Source organism: Eleutherodactylus coqui, chromosome 6 (assembly GCF_035609145.1).
Source record: "Eleutherodactylus coqui strain aEleCoq1 chromosome 6, aEleCoq1.hap1, whole genome shotgun sequence".
Classification (NCBI taxonomy): Eukaryota; Metazoa; Chordata; class Amphibia; order Anura; family Eleutherodactylidae; genus Eleutherodactylus; species Eleutherodactylus coqui.
Window position 1 is genome coordinate 14,755,363 of NC_089842.1, and position 19,190 is coordinate 14,774,552.

General features: G+C 50.6%; 1 protein-coding gene across 2 annotated transcripts; it reads right to left on the reverse strand.

Annotated features, from left to right (window-relative positions):
• Positions 1-2,548: 2,548 nt before the first annotated feature.
• On the reverse strand, positions 2,549-15,825 carry RCC2 (regulator of chromosome condensation 2). 2 transcript variants are annotated; one of them, XM_066606340.1, is made up of 13 exons: positions 15,672-15,825; positions 14,472-14,747; positions 12,552-12,645; positions 9,867-10,010; positions 8,846-8,977; positions 8,554-8,642; positions 8,359-8,473; positions 7,837-8,003; positions 6,916-7,096; positions 6,728-6,833; positions 5,884-5,956; positions 3,892-3,969; positions 2,549-3,800 (listed from the first exon to the last, which is right to left on the reverse strand). In XM_066606340.1, the coding sequence occupies exons 2-13, from the start codon at positions 14,721-14,723 to the stop codon at positions 3,696-3,698; spliced, it is 1,536 nt and encodes a 511-aa protein (XP_066462437.1). In that variant the 5' UTR covers positions 14,724-14,747; positions 15,672-15,825; the 3' UTR covers positions 2,549-3,695. The 2 variants fall into 2 exon arrangements, with proteins under 2 accessions (XP_066462437.1, XP_066462439.1); XM_066606342.1 differs by lacking the exon at positions 15,672-15,825 and adding an exon at positions 15,495-15,631.
• Between the last annotated feature and the right edge of the window lie 3,365 nt (positions 15,826-19,190).

Genomic DNA, 19,190 nt, shown 5'->3' on the forward strand with positions numbered 1-19,190 from the left:
GAGAATCCTGTGGCAATCGAGTGGCGAACTCTGCCTTTCTTAACACTCTGGAGGAGGGCAAAGGACCCCAGCGGTGCCATCAGCACTCAAACACTGGTTTAGACCACTGTTTCTCAATGCCAGTCCTCAGGGACCCCCAACAGGTCATGTTTTCAGGATACCCTGTAGTAATAACATCTACGGTAATGTCTGAGACACTGCCAATAATTACATCACCCGTGCAACGCGGAGGAAATCCTGAAAACATGACTTGTTGTGGGTCCCTGAGGACTGGAGTTAGGAAGCACTGGTTTACAAGACTGTCAGTCTTACTGTCAAGTGACATGTGTCGCCCTAGCGTAAACCTCGGCTAACCACAGGTGGTGGGGGCGGTTGATAAAATTTGTCATAAACTGACAGCTTTGAGCGATCATTTTGCATAGGTACTAATGGGCTAGATCAGTCCTTCATGTGCATGTATTTAGAGAACAGCAGGTGATCTGTTCTCTAATACATCGCTCTTGTTCTCCAGCAGGACAGCTGCTGAAAGAATGTTATCAGTGCTGCCTGCAGAGAACTCAGCGTGCGGTCCGTCTTATCAGCAGCGATGGATTTCATGCTGACCTGCACTCGGGGATGGACACATTTACACACAATGATTATCGCTCAAAAGCCATCTTTTGAGCGATAAATCGTTGTGTGTAAAAGGGCCTTTAGTTTCCACCCAAAGCGATGGTTTTCTGGTATGCAGATGAAGCGTTGACTGTCCAATCACCATGTTCACCTTAAAAAGCTACTAATCCAATCACAGCTTCTCCGCTATTAACGACCGCCCTATTGAAGCAGATGGGAGATACAGAGCGTGACGCACTACACGGTTACAAAAGTTGGAGGTTTCCTTAGCCCTCATCCACTTCAATAAGAGCTACACAAACCGCGCCGAGCAGAAGCGCTCGGCCATTTCCGACAGGCGGTTGGAAGCAGAGAACCGGGTTTACCATCTTGGCCATGAAAAGTCGAGATGGAGTCCTGCCGCGGCCTAGTAACCGACTTCTCCGCCGCCCTTGAGTTGAAGCAGGTGTATGTTCCAGAGGAGCGGTCAATCAGTAAAAAGTGGCGGGGCATGAGACCGTGGACGACCCGCCGAGAGTTCATACCTCATTTTCATATTGAAAAACGCCAAGTCCAGAGCAGAAACTAAAGAGCCCTTCCACTAATCCTCGCCCCCCCTAGCGTCATCGTGGGTTCATGAGAACAAGGTAAGTGCTCGGGTGTGCCCCGACGGTGGAATCCATGGCAAGCTTTCCCACACAGATTCTGCAGCGCAGATCTAGGCCGTGACACACGGACGGCAGTGCGTTTACGTTATGTACTTGCTCGCGCGTTTTACTGCACTTTTTATACACACAAACGTGTAACCATGCTCAAAATCGTTAAAATGGGCAATTAGTGGACTTCGTTCAATCTGTGCTCTTTCCCTCCACAAATAGGCCCGCTGCACACAGGCGGAAATTCCGCAGTGAGATTTCCCGCAGAATCTCCGCCCATGCCCACCTACATAGGATGGCATTAGAAAATGCAATCCTAGACAGACGGCCACGATTTGTCCGCGTGAAACCCTATGCGGAAAACAAATCGCAGCATGCTCTATTTCTCTGCGAGACCCGCACAGAAATGTCAGTGAAGAGCCGCCGGCTGGACGGCAGACGGCACATCACAGAGCTTCGGAGACGCCGGAAGCGGGTGAGCCGCAGGCCTCTGAAGGGGCACGGGTCCGCATCCCGCTGCGAGAATTCTCACATCGGGATCCGAGCCGGCCGTCTGCAGGCGGCCATACACAGAAAAATAGCGCATGCTGTGTATTTTTGTGTGCGAACCAAATGCTTGTGCAACATACGTCTAACTGAGCGAACCCATTGAAATCAAATCGGTTCTATTCACTGCGTATTGTGCAAACAAATTAATTGTGCGCAAATACGTTTGTTGGAATCTGGCCGTAGTGCTTTTCAATGGGCGAATCCACATGCAGATTCAGTGCGGTACTATATAGACTGCGGCACGGATTCCCATTAAAAGCAGAAAGACGCAAATTGGATGCAGAATACAATGCAAATTTCAAAAAGAACAAAAACAACCCCGCCACGCCCATATAGGCTTCCATTAACCTGTACAGCCCTGGTTGTGCTCACACAGCTGATGGACTCGTCACAATGTATCACAGCACAAACATCTCTGCAGCTCTGATAGTTTGTTGCGATCAGTCTGGAACCCAGAACATTTCTTACATTGCTACACTGTAACGAGCCCTCAGCTGTGTGCAGGTCTGCAGCCGCTGCATGTTAAAGGGATTGTCTGGACGGATAGTCATCAGTCTAAACAGCCCAGAATACCCCTTTAACAATGTTGCAATTCATTGACAGCAAGGAGACCTTGAAAGCAGCAGGTAAACAAGTCTATTAGAATGTTACATACTGATACGTCTTAAGTAAATCCCACCCATCCTCATGAAGTTCTAAGCACTAGCCCAACCTGCAATTCACTAGCCGCGCCGGAGAAAGACGCCAAAACGTACACAAACGTATTTTATTTAAACAATGACCTTGAGAAATATAAAACTCAAAACAAAAGATACGACAAGGACCCCCGAACCCTGCAACCTCAGCAAAAGACCAACGTGGGAAAGACGCGACTGTGAAAGAGGCCGCTTCCGTCACCGCGAGCGGCACAGCCACAGGGCGGGGTCAAATCAAAAACTGTACAGTTAACGTTCAGACAGCGCCGGACGAAATCATAACCTAAGAGCAGAACTTCCTGCTGTCCGCTAATAATGGAATGGTCACAAGTGTTCAGACTATCAACGGGGACAAAACTGATAGGTCGCTTTATTGCCATTTGAAAAAAAAATAAAAAAATTCTTAAATGTTCTGCACGGACAAAAAGGCGGATGATCGCTGACTTAAAGTGAGAGCTCATCTTAGTTGATGATGCTAAAAAGAGGTGGAGGGGGAGGGGAGACATTAACTCTTTCTATACAGGAATTTTTTTTTCCCCCATTTTTCAACTTTATTTCTAAATAAAAAAAAAAAAACTAAAATATTACGGAACTTTATAACGGCTTTTATATGTAACAAGGCTGGTAACGCACGGGTGGAGTGTGAACCGTACCGTGCGCCAACCACACACGTGTGTAAGCGAAAGGCACCAATAGTGCAGCACTGCTGGAGCAGAGCCCGCTCACGCTGCCAGTAACACTCGTATCACAAGGCACCGATTCCCGGAAACTCACAAGGTGGGTTTAGGGTGCAGTTTGGCGCTCTCTGCTTTACATCAGCATCAGGCGGCACTGCAGGGTGAAGTGGATGGGAGAGGGGGGGTTGGGGGGCAGGGGTAGGCATGAGATTGAAGAAGCAGCATATGGCAGAATAAGGGAGTCAAGTCAGGTCCCGGACTTCTGTCCCTCGCATTTCCATAGAAACATTAGATATTAAGGTTTTTTTTCCCCTCCCTGGAGAAGTGGAAGTGGGAGAGAAAACTTGAGGAATGTGTCTGATGATTTCCGGTCCCCTTGGGTTAAGTTCAGCTGCCTCACCCCTGTCAGTGCTGGAGCCACCTGCCATAGCGGAGGGCACTGCAGGGGTCACTAGGGATGGGTGAGAGGAGTGGTTGTTATGTTGCATCTCCTCCCAAACCAGAAGGGGTTGGGGGGCTGCCAAGTATCACAGGGTGCGAGGGTTGTACTCCGGGAGCTTCTTTAGCTTCTCCTTGTCTTGTTCAGTTTCATCTCGTGCCACGATCAGGGTATGTGAATAGCCCATGGCCACCTGGGGGAGAGGAGATACCTGAGTGTCAGGGGAAGCGGAGGAATGAAGAAAACGCCTGTCAGTGAACTAAAAGTCGTACAGGGACACTCACCTGGTCCGAGTAGATGCTGTCTAATGTCTTCACCTCCTGAGCAGTGGTGGAGGATTTGGCCTTGTTGTCTCCATAACCCTGAAGAGATTGGATATTAGAAAGACAAACATTCAGGCTGTGATATGAACACCTACAGCCAGGGGGGGCTGTGCAGAGAAAACACAATCAGTGTTAAGGCAAGGACACAAGGTTGTAATACAGCTGCACTCCAGAAATTCTGCCGCTACACAGACCCCCTGAGCTACACGGACCCCCCTGAGCTACACGGCCCCCCGCACACTGCAGTTCTTACTCTGGGTGGGAAAAATGGACAGGGATAGGCCATGCTAGGAGTTCTCACTGACCATTGGTCCGTATATCAAAAAAAAAAAATCATGTGAACAGCCTCATAGGCCAATACGGTGGAGACTGTGTGCTGTCTGTGGGATACACCAACAGCCCATGGCCTGAAAGTTGGCCTTAAAGTAGAACTGCATTTTTAAAAATCTTTTGACATGTCAAAAGTTTTAATGGGTGGGGTTCTGGGTGCTGCAACCCCCACTGAGTGCTGAAATGGACAGCGTCGGCTACTTTCGACAGCTGAAGATGGGCACGTGGATGTCTGTACAAGTCTATGCATCTGAGAGCAGTCGACAAGCCACAAAGACAGTCGAAGAATGCTGTAGTCCCTTCGTTGAAGTGATCAGTGGGGGTCTCGGCACCCGGACCGCTAGCAATCAACACTTTTGACATGTCAAAAGTTTTTAATTAAAGGGGTTGCCCAGCTGTAAAAGACTGATGACCTGTCCTCTGGATCAGCATCACTGGACGTCTGCCGCCTGGGACCCCAGCAGATCAGCCGTTTGCTGAGTCGCCGTTTCAGTGTACGGAGCAGGAAGCACACAGTTCCGTATGCTGCGCAGTGGCCCGGCGTGGTATTGCAGGCAGAGTCTCACTAATGAGAGATATGCCTGCAATACCGCAGCAGCTGATCAGGCAGTGTACCCCTGCCGATCTAAGATAAGTCACCATTCTTTCACTGCTCCTTTGCTGCCGATTTTAGCATAACGACATTAAGTAGCATTAACGATTATTAAAAATTAGATCTTAACATCCAGAAGAGAAATTACAAACTTGCTAGTCACCCATTTGCTACATTCTCACTGCTGCACCCCATTATTTGAGTATCTCTACAGAGACTATACTCTGCTGTGAAGCAATGTGGGGGAGTATATACTATTACCCCGTTTCCCCAAAAATAAGACAGGTTCTTATATTAATTTTTGCTCCAAAAGATTTTACTTTTTTTTTTTACACGTATAGCTGCCGGGATACTATTTAAATTGACTTTTTTTAATTACTGTAATTAGGACAAATTTTTGGAGTAGGGCATCCTCAAAAATCCTGAAAACCTATACTGGGGTTTATTTTCAGGGCAACTTGGTAGAGCGCGCCCCCCCCTGCTACACTGCTGAGTACAGGGTGTAGGGAAGAGAGTTTGGACGAGATCCCTTCCTTATCTCCGCACCCCATCCGGTACTGCCCACATCACGCTCTACATCTCTGATCTACAGAATAAACAATTCGGTGTCAAGTCCCCATCTATTGGTCCACAAATATAAATGCCTTAGCGTTGTCATCCAACCACATGGTGGCAGTATTTTGTTTACAAACCGACAGGCTTCGCTATGGCATATACATATAATCATACAATAAAACTACTATATGGTGCCCAATACAAAACATTACTGCTCCCACAATGCAATTCAACATAGAACGTCATTACAGGCCATTAGCTAAGGTGATAGAGCTCCAGCTAATAACAAAGGGCCGAAGGACTATGATGCCTGCCAGCAGGAATACCATGGAAGCTTTGCTTTTATGCCATGTCTTATACTTCAGTTACAACTGAATGGAGCTCGGGATGTGATTGGAGTATAAGAGGATCTAGTTCAGGATGTGTGCCGGAAAGGTACAAGATCCACAAAATGCCAAAAAGGCTGAAAGACTCACCAGCTCTCCAAAGGTCGGCGAGGGTCCCCAGCTGATTGTGCTCTCATCAGCCGCCACAATAATACTGCTTTTTCTACAGATGAGAGACGATTAGAATGAATTTACAACCCAGATTAAACATTTAACAGGAGCTGCAGGTCAGTAATAGACGTGGCTTATTACATAACGGTACGTGACGAGTGCCAGACGCCATGACTGTACAACAAAGCAGAGAACGGAAGGAAAAAAATAAGGGGAGCAGTGGAGGAAAGCTGCCATAAAAGCCAAAATCCACAGCCGCTCTCATTGGACTGCATCAAATTAACCAAAGGCAATCGCTGGGGCTCCACTGCTTATACATACAAAAGGGTCGCCTGGGACCAAATAAAGCAGTTATATAGTCTGCTGTTGGCCCTCTGTGGCGATGCCCCTCTGATCTGACATTTCTGGCTCCTATTCTAGGGCCCCCCAAAATGGCTGATGAAATCTTCAGACTACCAATGCACTATACCTGCTCTCCAATTGGCCAGCACCACTCACGTGATCAGCGTAGGCCAGAGATCAGTAAACAGTATGCATTGGGGAGTTAGAAAATTGGGGGAGTGCCATTTATGAAGTCCTAAAACTATTCTTATTAATATGTGTAACAGTTTCCAGGAAAGCCGAGTGACAACCAAAGCCGTAACCATCACAGCTCCCGCACTCGGTGGTCACCCAGCCCTCCAAGAATAACAAACGGCAAATCAACCTAAATTCATTGTGCTACAAAATTATGCAGAGCCGACATGAAGCAGCGGGGAGGACAACTAGATATTACAGATACTTCCCTCTTCAAAAGGTCTCAGAAGTTACTTCTAGAACTCACCCGCAGGCCAGACTCCGCACTTTCCAGCCACACAAGTCTTGCACAGTTTTAGGGTACATAGTGGAGTCCCGCGAGGTGTTTGTTGCTCCCCAGAAGAACAGTCCACCTGTAAACCGCACACCAGTTAGTGTTCAGAGACCCTTACAGATGAATGTCCAACCATTCCCGCACCTTTCTATGGCACTCACCCATCTCACTGACAGCAAAAGAGCAGGTAGCTCCAGAATAGATCTGAGAGGCGCCACGTCCAGGGAAATCAAAGAGTTTCACAAGTCGAGGGACCATCTCATCTTTCTGCTCACTGTGTCCCAACCGGCCATAGCCACCGAATCCCCAGGAGAAAACGCGTTTCTGAGAGTCCAGTACCAGCTGTGGGAATAGACAGAAAACAGTCACAATCGGTTCAGGAGACAGAACGAGCCTATGGCTAGTTCCGATAAACTTATGGAAACTTTAAACAAAGTTTTTGCCAGTAAGGACACATTTACACTTACACCTGGTGCCCCAGCCCGATTGCTAATGTTCTGCTCTGTCCTGCGAGCTGAACAACCAAAATACCAAAGAAGCGGAATATGTAGGACAGACCCCACTGACGATAATGGGGTGTGTCCAGCCTCCAGCATTCTGACCTGCATTTGCTGCTCTATTTAATCCAGGACTTTATGCCAGAAGCTGCGAATGACGTAGATACGAAAAGAGCCTAAGAAGATTGTTGATTTTTGGCGCAGTTCCCATTGCTCCTGCTAGGTGGCAGCGCATTGAACAATCATTGTAGAATTGCAAGGGAAGAGTTATGATTAAAGGGGTTGTACCAAGATGCACAATCCTTTTGCAAATGTGGGGTTCAGGGCAATCAGCTGACTGCCCCAAGTCCTCGTTTTGGTGCCCCCTGGCAGCCAGCTGAAGGTGCCATGTGAAGCTGCCACCAGCCTGACATTTCCTATCATGTAGTATTACAGGAAGCCAGAAAGTGTGCCAGGACAGGAGCTGATCTCCATTCCGAGACAAAGAAGGGGGTCACAAGCAGGGTACCGCACTGTGACATTTGTGTGCCCTAGTAGGGCATCTTAACAGGGAATGCCATCATGACAGCTCTTTTAAAGCCTTACCGAATGGTTGGCACCGCAGGCTATGTCTCTTACAACCACGTTGGGCACCGGAAGAATTTGTCCGTCTTTAGTCTTTTCAATAAAAATGGCGATCCGGCGTGGTATGAGCTCGCAGTCGTACTCAATACGCTGTGCCCGTGCTATATACTTGCCATCAGAGTTGTGACCTGTGTGAGGTGAAATAGACGAGTCCTTGGTATAAGATATGATCTCACCCCGCTGAGTGCCGTTAAGTAGAGCTGTATTATAGGTGATAAGTAGAGATGAGCGAGTATACTCGCTAAGGCACATTACTTGAGCGAGTAGTGCCTTAGCCGAGTATCTCCCCGCTCGTCTCTAAAGATTCGGGGGCTGGCGGGGAGGAACGGAGGAGAGATCTCCCTCTCCCCGCCGCAACTCACCTGTCACCCGGGCCGGCCCCCGAATCTTGAGACGAGGGGGGAGATACTCGGCTAAGGCACTACTCGCTCGAGTAATGTGCCTTAGCGAGTATACTCGCTCATCTCTAGTGATGAGACTTACCCAGCTGCCCATACTCGGGGCATCCAAAAGAATACAGGTTTCCTTTGCAGTCCATGATCATGCTGAACTCCGCTCCACATGCCACTTTGGTGATCGGCTGACCGTTATACAAAATCTGTAAAAGAAGCACATGCACTGTATTACATAAGGTCATAAGCAGGGGGTAGGTACCTGCTGCTGGTCCCCTTCACTCACCTGAGCCGGACTGGACACTGCGTCCGTCTTATTGCCCAAGCCGAGCTGACCCATCTTATTCTCTCCGAATGCAAAGACTGATCCGTTCTCTGCAGAGAGTACATCAGGAATGATCATATATATACACATATATATATATATATATATATATACATATACATACACACACATACATACATACACACACACACATATACATATATACACACAGACACATACACCCCATATGGATATACACACAGACATGTAGTTTCCAGCAGAGCACAGCCCAGACACACGCTGCAGTACCTACCTGTCAGTGCCAGTGTGTGGTTCCTCCCGCAGGATGCATACACAAACACTTCCTCCTTAAGACTCTCGACAGGCTTCGGGGCGTCCACTCTCTTGATGTCTCCGTGACCCAGCTGCCCCTTTTCATTTCGTCCTGAAATAAAAGAATTGCTGTTACCGCGGCCGATTACAAGCATTCAATGCGGCGGCGTCCAATGGTTGCTTCAGACGGAATGAAGGACAACCCTGGCAACAGTATGAACCCCAATGCTATGACCGTCCCCCCATCATTCTGGTCCCTGATATATCCTTTACAGTCAGTGCTAAAAGGAACCCTCTACATAAACACAGTTATGCCAAGCGCGGAGCCTGAAGGGGCGGAGCCTGACCGATTCTCCATTAGTGTCTTGTCATGCTCCACCTATCGAAGCCCCCTGTGTAATAGTAGTTGTATGCGGTCCCTGCCATCTCAGACATATTAACCCCTTTACAGTTGTCATAGATCTGAGTGGCCTCCTTGTAACATGATCGATTCCTCCAAGGAATATTCAGTAACTTAAAGTATCTGTCCGGGACTTTTACTACCGATGACTTATCCTCAAGATAAGGGTTCGCCGATCAGCTAATTGCTGGTCTGCTGTCCATATTTAATGAGCGCTATGCCTGCAGTACTAACCCAAACTGATAGCACTGACAGCAGGCCCAGTGAACAGCTGATAGGTGGGGACCGAGAGCAGCGGATCCCTGTCAATCAACTGCTGATGGCTTATCCTGAGAATAGGTCATCAATAGTAAAAGCTCCAGACAACCCCTTTAAGTAAAGAAGGGTGTGAGTTCATTAAAACTCATTAGGGGCTCCGCAGCTGCTGCAAAAAACTCTTTGGGAAGAGGGAGAAACTTCATGCCAGCCACTATTTGATAACATTGGCACTCACTAAACTTCCTAACACAAGAGGTCTGTTACATGTGAATGGCGTGTATGGTTTCAGCTTGAAATGGCTGATAACAGATAGCAATAGATTCAATCCACCTGCAGTACTTACCCCAACTCCATATCTTTCCCTCTGTGGTGATGAGTATACTGTGAGCTGCGCAGGGTCCGGAGGCCACCGTTCGGACCTGTACCCCTGTCAGGCAGCCATACCGGTGAGGTCCCCACAGGTTCTGGCCCAAGTTACGATAAGCAGCTGGCAAAAAAAGTGAGAAATACAAAAGTTGAGACAATGAAATCTGAATATAGAACAGCAAGATTAGCTTCGGCCTTAACCCCTTAATGACATGAATCCTTTTATTTTCAATTCCCTCTACCCTTTAAAAAAATCGTATCGCCTTTATTTATCCGTCAACGTCGCTGTCTGAAGGCTCATGTTTTGCGGGACGAGTTGTGTTTTTCAATGTTGCTATATAATGTATCCTATAATGTACTGAAAAACTTGTAAGAATACGAAGTGGGAGTGAAATGAAAAAACCCCCCAGAAAACAAAACTTCCGCCATCTTTCGGTGCGTCTTGTTTCTATGACGCACAAACTGCAACAAAAACGACCCGATAACTTTATTCTGTGGGTCGGTACGATTATTGCGATTCCAAACTTCAGTGGGTTTTTTTTTGCTGTACTACTTTTTTTTTCAAAGATATTTAATTTTGTTTTTATTGATTCTCTGCCGCCATCTTCTGAGCGCAATAACTTTTTGATTTATCGGTCGCCATAGTTGTGCGACGGCTCTTTTTTGCGGGTCGTCCTGTAGTTGTGTTGCTACCATTTTGGAATACAGCGCATTTCTGGCGGTCTTTATTTCTTTTCTCTAACGACTCACCGTGCGGGGTGAATAAGGAGTTACTCTGATAGATCGGACTTTTGCAGGCGCAGCGATACCAAATATGTATTTTGTTTTAATATTTAGATTCTTATTATGAATATGGAAAAAGCATTTTTTTTTTAAACTTACTTTTTAAAAAAATAATTAGTAAAACTTTATTGTTCTTATTTCTACTTTTTGCGATGCTTTGATCGCTCCTGCAGTTTGATGTAATGCAATAGTATTACGTCATCCTGCGATCGGGCAGGCAGTCTATCAAGCCACCCCATGGGCATGGCTTGATAGGCATTCTGCCACGACAGCCCTGGGGCCTTTCAGAAGACGCCCAGCTCCCATGACACCCGCACTGCTCCCTGCAAACATCGGGGGGATTTAAACGGTTAACAGCTCCGATGAACCGCACGGCTTATTGTAGCTATTGCCGCTGGGTGTTGGCTGTAAGAAACAGCCGGCACCCACATTGTATGAAGAGAGATTGCCTAGCGATCTCTCTCCATACATACCCCGACGCTGCGGGACGTAAATGTATGTCCTATAGCGGGAAGGGGTTAATGACCGCCCCCATGGACATTGGTTGTCTGCACCCATTGGATGGCTGTCTAATGTGTATGGTGGCAGTTCAGCTTCCCCTCTACTCCCCGACAGATATCAGGAGAAAGAGGAATTGGAGATGTGGCCTTTCAATGCCTGATCCTATTGCTCCCTTAAGAGATCAGCCGGCGCCAGAGGTACCCGGGTATTTTTACATGGGCTATCAGCATAAATGTGAGACCCAATAGGGTACAAGACAAGAAATCGCTGCTTAGTTGCTTCATGTCCGCTCCCTGAAACAAAGTGACTTATCGCTCAATATAAACAGGCAGCCGTTCTCCTATGAATGACTGCCTGTCCACAGTGAATAGAGGCGGCCGGCAGCGATCTCCAGCGCACTAAGCCTCCATTCACTGAGCGGCTATCGCTCCCGTGTGTAAGCACAGGAGAGACGGTCGCCCCATATAAAAGCACTCGTACCTCCCTGAACACACCGACGTATATCTGAGCTGAACGCTTGTGTATATATGGGAGCGGGGGAAGACCGCTGTCAGAAGAACAAACGCTGTTAACCCCTTAAGGATGCGGCCCTTTTCTTCTATTCTGATTTGTCCTCCCCACTTTCATAAAGAAATCATACCTCTTATTTTTCCACGTTTTAGCTGACTGGGTTTTGTTTTTTGCGCGACGGGTTGTATTTTTCAATGATACCGTATAATGTACTGAGAAACTGAACTCTTGGAGTGAAATGGAAAAAAAAAATGCAATACCGCCATTTTTTTGAGGAGTGGGTGAGAGGAGCAGGGAGGCGTACACACTGCAGCGAGAAGGACACAAACTGTACTCTATGGGTACGAATACGGCAACACCAAAAAAAAGGTACTACTTTAAAAAAAAATAAAAAATTGAAAGATAATTATTTTTGCCGCCATTTTCTTTCCATCCGCAGTTGTGTGAGGGCTTTCAGCGGGACGTCCTGCGGTTTCTGTGGGGACCATATTTGAGTACATGCGACTTTCTGATCACTTTGTATTCAATTTCTTCTTGGTGACCACAAAAAGGGCGATTCTGACATTGCGTGTATTTTTTTCCTGACGACATTCACCGTCCGGGATAGATAAAGCGTTCCTTCGATTGGTCGGACCTTCACGCTCGCAGCACCACCAATTTTTTTACATTTTATTTAATTAGAAATATGGAGAAGGAAACCGCGAACCTCCAGGATATAACTGTGCATCCCGTGGCATTAAGGGGTTAAAGGTCTATGGGCACCTAAGGTTTCTAGGAACCTGCACCCCCCCCCCCCCCCCCCCCCAATTCCAAGCAGAGGGTTTAGCCATTGCCAAGCCCACACCGGCAGATACGTTGGGCGGCTCACCTTGTTGTTTAGGCACTTCTTTCCGTCCAATCAAATCCCAGTTGGTTGCCCCAAAGATCAGCAGCTGACCCTTCGCTTTGGAGCCTTCAAGTTTCTGGAGAAGAAAAATAAGAAATCTGATACAAATGACACAAAATACAGAATCCCGTCGGCCCCCCCCATCACATCCAGGGTCACCGACACGCATCCTACATGGACACTGCAGACGACCGGCCGACCCAGAAACTAAGAGACCCCAACAGAAGCGGTCAATGTGACCCCCTATAGAGCCGGCGAGTCCCAAAGAGAAGCAGCGTCATGGCTGCTGTGGCAGAGGACAAGTCCCGGCACGGATCCCACAAGCCGCCCGACTGGTTCTAATCCATTTATAACCGGTGATTATAAGACGTCAACAGAAATACAGAAGTACGAGAGGAAGGAAACGTGCAGAATATACATGTCTGCAAGTACTACAGGTGCCAGCGGGGGCGGTAGAGGACACGGTCAGCGCATCTCCAGTACTAAACTAGTAGTGTAAAAAGAGCGCTGCCACAGAGGACAGGCTGAACGCCCCGCCGCTCCCAAATCGGTGAATGCACTGTGTAATGTATGCCGATCAGGCGAGCGGTCCGACGGGCGGGCCCCCTGCGGGCGAACGGTCCGGCCCCCTGCGGGCGAACGGTCCGGCCCCCTGCGGGCGAACGGTCCGGCCCCCTGCGGGCGAACGGTCCTTTAAACAATTCTAACCTAATCTGCATATGGGGCGCGGCACAATCAGACACCAATTTTTGCGCTGCGGCTGCAAAAACACCCAGGATGTTTAGCCCGTCCTCCCCATCGGCGGTCCTGCGGCAGGTGAAAATATGCTGACGAATGTCTTTTTAAAAGATTCAGACTTCCGCATATAAAGCTTCGCCATTTTCAACATCTCTGCTTGCTGACAGGGAATAGAAACATTCAATATTTACACCAAATGCAGACGGCTGGGTCGGATTCTGACTGCAAGATTCTCGCAGCGGGATGCGACGCTGTGCCCCTGCAGTGACCCTGGCTCACCTGTCCGGCGTCTTGCCTCTGTGGATGTAACAGCTGGCGCACAGCTGCGCATGCGCAGAGCAGAGAAGTCGGGCCGGCGATAATCTGCATAGCGTGAGCTTTGCACTAGAATAGGGCATGCTGCGATTACCACCCCGCAAGTGGAACATTGCAGTCGATTTCCGCTCGTGGGCATAGAAATGCCCATCCTACAGGCTGTATCTGCTCCGGATCCCACAGTGCAGATACGGCCGTGTGCACTGGGCCCCCAAGCTGAGGGTTTGTGACATTTGCATCCAGTCTGGAGAGGAACAGTTCGGCAAATCCTTCTGTCCTGACAGTTTGCTACAGTGTATCAGTGCAGGTAAAGTATCAGTCTACAATGTTACAGACCCTCAGCTGTGTGAGCGGCAGCAGCTCCGGGCAGGCTTTCAGTCTCCGGAGGGGAAGAATGTTTCCATTCACTGACAGAAAGCAGAGATCTTAAAGGGAAGATTTATCAAGTGGAAGAAATAAACGGGAAGTTTTGGCGCAACGATTTTTCTGCACATAAAGAAGTCATTTCCTAATTTACAAAAGCTCGCCTCTTAATAAATTCGGCGCACCTTACTGCAGATGCCGACGGGCGCATGAAATAAACCGACCCGCAGCGCCTATCGGAGGGCAGCGAACCGCGAGGATTTGGCTTTATTTACGGGATAACGACTAACCTGCGGCTTATGCCCCGATTTATGTAACGCCGCTCAGGAGACGAGGAAAGCCGCCGGACGACAACCCACCCAACTTCCCAAATAACTGTCTGGATGTCACATGACAACTCCAGCGCCGCCCGCGACGCCATTATCACCCCCGCGACGCCATTATCACCCCCGCGACGCCACTGTCACCCCCAACACTCATGCTCACAATCTTCTCCTTGGTGTGCTCCGGCTCGGTGACGACGACGGCCGCCGGGGTCGGCGATTTGCTGCCTCCCTTCCCTCCGGCTCCTCGCTTGCTGTTGGGCCCCTGGAAGCCATCGGAGCCGGGGCTCCCGTCCAGGTCGTCGTCGTCGCTGCTGAACTCGTCCCGGTCCCTCTTCCTGCCGGCGGGCTTCTTCCTGCCGCCGGTGCGGGTGGCGCCATTCCCGGGTCCGTCGGTCACCTTCTTCCTTGGCATAATGAATGGATCTGATGCGGGTCACTGCGAAGAGAAGGAGACGAAGGGTGAGACCCCCTGAGAGGAGAGAGAGACCCCCAAAACCAGGAGCCCGGGGTCAGCAAGTCAGCAGAGACAAACGTCACAGGGGATCCCCCATAATCTAACACCAAGGAGCCCCCAAAATGTACCCCGACACCCTCCCATCACATCCATCCCCAGTACATACTGAGCCCCCCATGATCCTCCCCACGGAGCCCCCCATGATCCTCCCCGCCGAGCCCCCCATGATCCTCCCCGCCGAGCCCCCCATGATCCTCCCCGCCGAGCCCCCCATGATCCTCCCCACGGAGCCCCCCATGATCCTCCCCGCCGAGCCCCCCGGTCACATAACGCTCACCCTGAAGCGACACAGCGCCGGCCCCGACCACCAGAACAAGTTACCCCGCTCGCCCCAATGGAGACAAACACCCCAAAAACTGCACCTGAGGGACCCCAAAATCTCAGAACCCAAACTGAGGACAAACCCCCTCAGGGCTCCATGAGCCGCAGACCCCCCACTACAACCCCCAGCATTTACACCCGGTTTCCTCCTCACCAGTTTGTCCCGCAGAGATAGTTACACCCCAAGTTACCCGGAACCCTCCTACAAAGCCGGCCGGGTCACCCGCTCTTCTTACACCCGCCGCGCCCGCTACTTCCCCCTTTCCACCCGTTTCCCGGCCGGTCCTCCGTTGCTCCTCCTGTCCTCCCTCCCCCTGTCTGCTGCGCCCCTGGCTCCGGCCGGGTCACCTGCAGCGGGCGGCTGGTCGGCGGGCAGAGCGCGGCCCTTTGTCCAGAGGCGCCGGGTGAGCGATGCGAACAATGGGCTGTGTGTGTCTGGGCTCCGGCACCACGTGGTTCCGCCCCCACGTCCCCTCCCCCACACACAGTGCCCGGAGAGGGCTGCCCGGCTCAGGGGGCGCTCACCTGCTTCACTCCCAGCCGCTTGTCGCAGCGCTCGTCCGTCTGTCCCGACAGTAGAAACTCCTGTCACGACACAAGCGCCCGGCACAACACCAAACACAGGCACATGGGGGAGCAGCGAGACGAGAACGGCCAGAACGACGGGAGTCTCCACAGCGCCCTCTGTCGGGTGAAGGAACACTGCAGAGGCGCCAATAGCAAACGGAGTCTGTAGTGGAGGGGTGAAAATCACAGCGACCTCAGGCGGCGGGAGGAGGGCAGGCAGCAGAGCGCCTCACAGGTCCAGAGCAGTGGGAGAAGTGGCGCTGAGACCCAGCTTCGCGCCTAAACTGCCCTCCCGAATACGGCCGGAGACCCCTCACCACATACAACACTGTGGGGGTCCCATCATCCCTCCATTTAGTGCTGCTGTAACCCCCTCACACCTCCGAGACTCCTTCACTCTCCCCAACATTGTGGGAGCCCCCTCACTCCCCAATACTACCAGGGCCTCCTTACCTCCCAAATCCACCAGGGTCCCTTCATCCGTCCAATAATACCAGGGCCCGCCCTCACCCCCCCAATATTACCAGCACCCCCTCATTCCCCCAATACCACCAGGGTCCCCTCACCTCCCCAATACCACCAGGGCCCCTTCATTCTTCCAATAATACCAGGGCCCCCTTCGTCCCCCAATACTACCAGGACCTCAATATTCCCCCAATACCACCAGGGTCCCCTTATCCCCCCAATATTACCAGGACCCCCTCATCCCCCAATACCACCAGGGCCTCTTACCTCCCGATACCACCAGGGTCCCTTCATCCCCCCAATACTAACAGGACTCCCTCACCTCCCAATACTATCAGCCACTCATCCCCCCCCCCCCCCCACTACCAGGGCCTCCTCACCTCCCAATACCACCAGGGTCCCTTCAGCTCTCCAATACCACCAGGGCCCCTTCCCCCTCCCAATACTATCAAGGCCCCCCACCTCCCAATGCTAAAAGGACCCCCTCATCCCCCATATACTAACAGGACCCCCTCATCCCCCATATACTAACAGGACCCCCCCCCCCCCGCCTCACCTCTCAATACCACCAGGGCCCCTTCCTCCTCCCAATACTATCAAGGCCCCCCACCTCCCAATGCTAAAAGGACCCCCTCATCCCCCATATACTAACAGGACCCCCCCCCCCTCACCTCTCAATACTACCAGGGCCCCTTCATTCTTCCAATACCACCAGGGCCCCTTCATTCTTCCAATACCACCAGGGTCCAGTCATCCTCCCAATAATACCAGGGTCCCTTCACACCTGCAATACCACCAGGACCTCCTCATCCCCCCCAATACCACCAGGATCTCCTCATCCCCCCCAATACCACCAGGATCTCCTCATCCCCCCCCCAATACCACCAGGACCCACTCGCCTCCCAATACCACCGGGGTCCCTTCATCCTCCCTACACTACCAGGACCCCCGCATCCCCCTAATACTAACAGGACCCCCTCAATCTCAATACCACCAGGGTCCCTTCACAGCCCCAATACCACCAGGGTCTCTTCATTCCCCTAATACCACCAGGACTCCCTCACCTCCCAATACCCCCGGGGTTCCTTCATCCTCCCAATACTAACAGGACCCCATCATCGCTCCAATACTAACAGGACCCACTCATCACCCCCAATACCACCAGGGTCCCCTTAATCCCCCCAATACTAACAGAACTCCCTCACCTCCCAATACCACCAGGGTCCCTTTATGCCCCCAATACCACCAGGGTCCCCTCATCCCCCCAATACTAACAGGACTCCCTCACCTCCCAATACCACCAGGGTCACTTCATTCCCCCAATACCACCAGGACCCCCTCACCTCCCAATACTAACAGGCCCCCCTCATCCCCCCTCCAATACTAACAGGACTCCCTCATCCCCCCCCAATACCACCAGGGTCCCCTCATCCCACCCATACTAACAGAACTCCCTAACCTCCCAATACGACCAGGGTCCCTTCATGCCCCCAATGCTAACAAGACCCTCTCACCTCCCACTACCACCAGGGTCCCCTCATTCCCCCAATACTGACAGGACGCCCTCACCTTCCAATACCACCAGGGTCACTTCATTCCCCCAATACCACCAGGACCCCCCTCATCCCCCCAATACCACCAGGACCCCCTCACCTCCCAATACCCCCGGGGTTCCTTCATCCTCCCAATACTAACAGGACCCCCTCATCCCCCCCCAATACCACCAGGGTCCCCTCATCCCACCAATACTAACAACTCCCTTACATCCCAATACCACCAGGGTCCCTTCATGCCCCCAGTACTAACAAGACCCCCTCACCTCCCAATACCACCAGGGTTCCCTCATCCCCCCAATACTAACAGGACTCCCTCACCTCCCAATACCACCAGGGTCGCTTCATTCCCCCAATACCACCAGGACCCCCTCACCTCCCAATACCCCGGGGTTCCTTCATCCTCCCAATACTAACAGGACCCCCTCATCCCCCCAATACCAACAGAACTGCCTCACCTCCCAATACCACCAGGGTCCCTTCATGCCCCCAATACTAACGAGACCCCCTCACCTCCCAATGCCACCAGGGTCCCCTCATCCGGCCGGTGAGTAACGTTTCTGCGAACCCTGCACAGAAATAGTGTATGCTGCGTGAGATTTCGCGCGGCCAAATCGGGCCGTCTGCATAGGATTGCGTTTGTTAACGCAATCCTATGGCAGCTTCCAGGGGTGGAAATCCCGCGGCCTAAGTGTGCAAAAAAAAAAAAATGTGCTGAGGCGTGTAAATACGCATATGCTTGTGTAACAGAGCCCTCCGGCCATCTTCACACAAGCAGTTTATAGTTAAAGCCATGTGTATCCTGCACAGGTCACAGCTCATGCCTATAACACTCTCCAATAGAAATCTATAGGGGATGGTTACAGCTCACCTCCTCCCCCTCTCTGCACAGGTCACCACTCATGCCTATAACACTCCCATAGAAGTCTATAGGTGATTGTTACAGTTCGCCTCCTCCCTCTCCCTGCACAGGTCACCACTCATGCCTATAACACTCTCCCATAGAAGTCTATAGGTGATGGTTACAGCTCGCCTCCTCCCCCTCCCTGCACAGGTCACAGCACATGCCTATAACACTCTCCTCTCTGTACATTCCCTCTATGGACCATGAGGCGACTGTAAAGCATCTCTCTGTTAGCCGCCCTCATAGTCACAGACAGTAGAATAAACAAATCTACACAAAGACAGTAAAATCAGAAAAAATGGAAAATATTTCAGGTTCTGTTTTAATACAGAAATTAAAACTAATACACGCCTTTTAAAGAGAAAGTCACATCAGGAAATGGCCTGTTGGATGAATCCAGTTGTGTTACGGCGACCCTCTAGTGTCAGGACAAAATTCTAAATATATATTTTGTAAAACTTTTGGTGAATTTTTGTTTTGTTTTCTGTCACTGGGAATATTGTAAAATATCCTGAAATCCTGCAGTTCTCACGCTGACCACTAAGCCTAACAATA

Bases quoted from the DNA above. Each gene is read 5' to 3' on its own strand.
- RCC2 (XM_066606340.1), bottom strand. From the start codon at position 14,723: ATGCCAAGGAAGAAGGTGACCGACGGACCCGGGAATGGCGCCACCCGC. The intron at 6,834-6,915 runs GTGAGTGCCATA...TGCGGTTTACAG, and splicing joins TTTTGCTGTCAGTGAGATGG to GTGGACTGTTCTTCTGGGGA. The intron at 5,957-6,727 runs GTGAGTTCTAGA...TCTCATCTGTAG, and splicing joins GTGCGGAGTCTGGCCTGCGG to AAAAAGCAGTATTATTGTGG.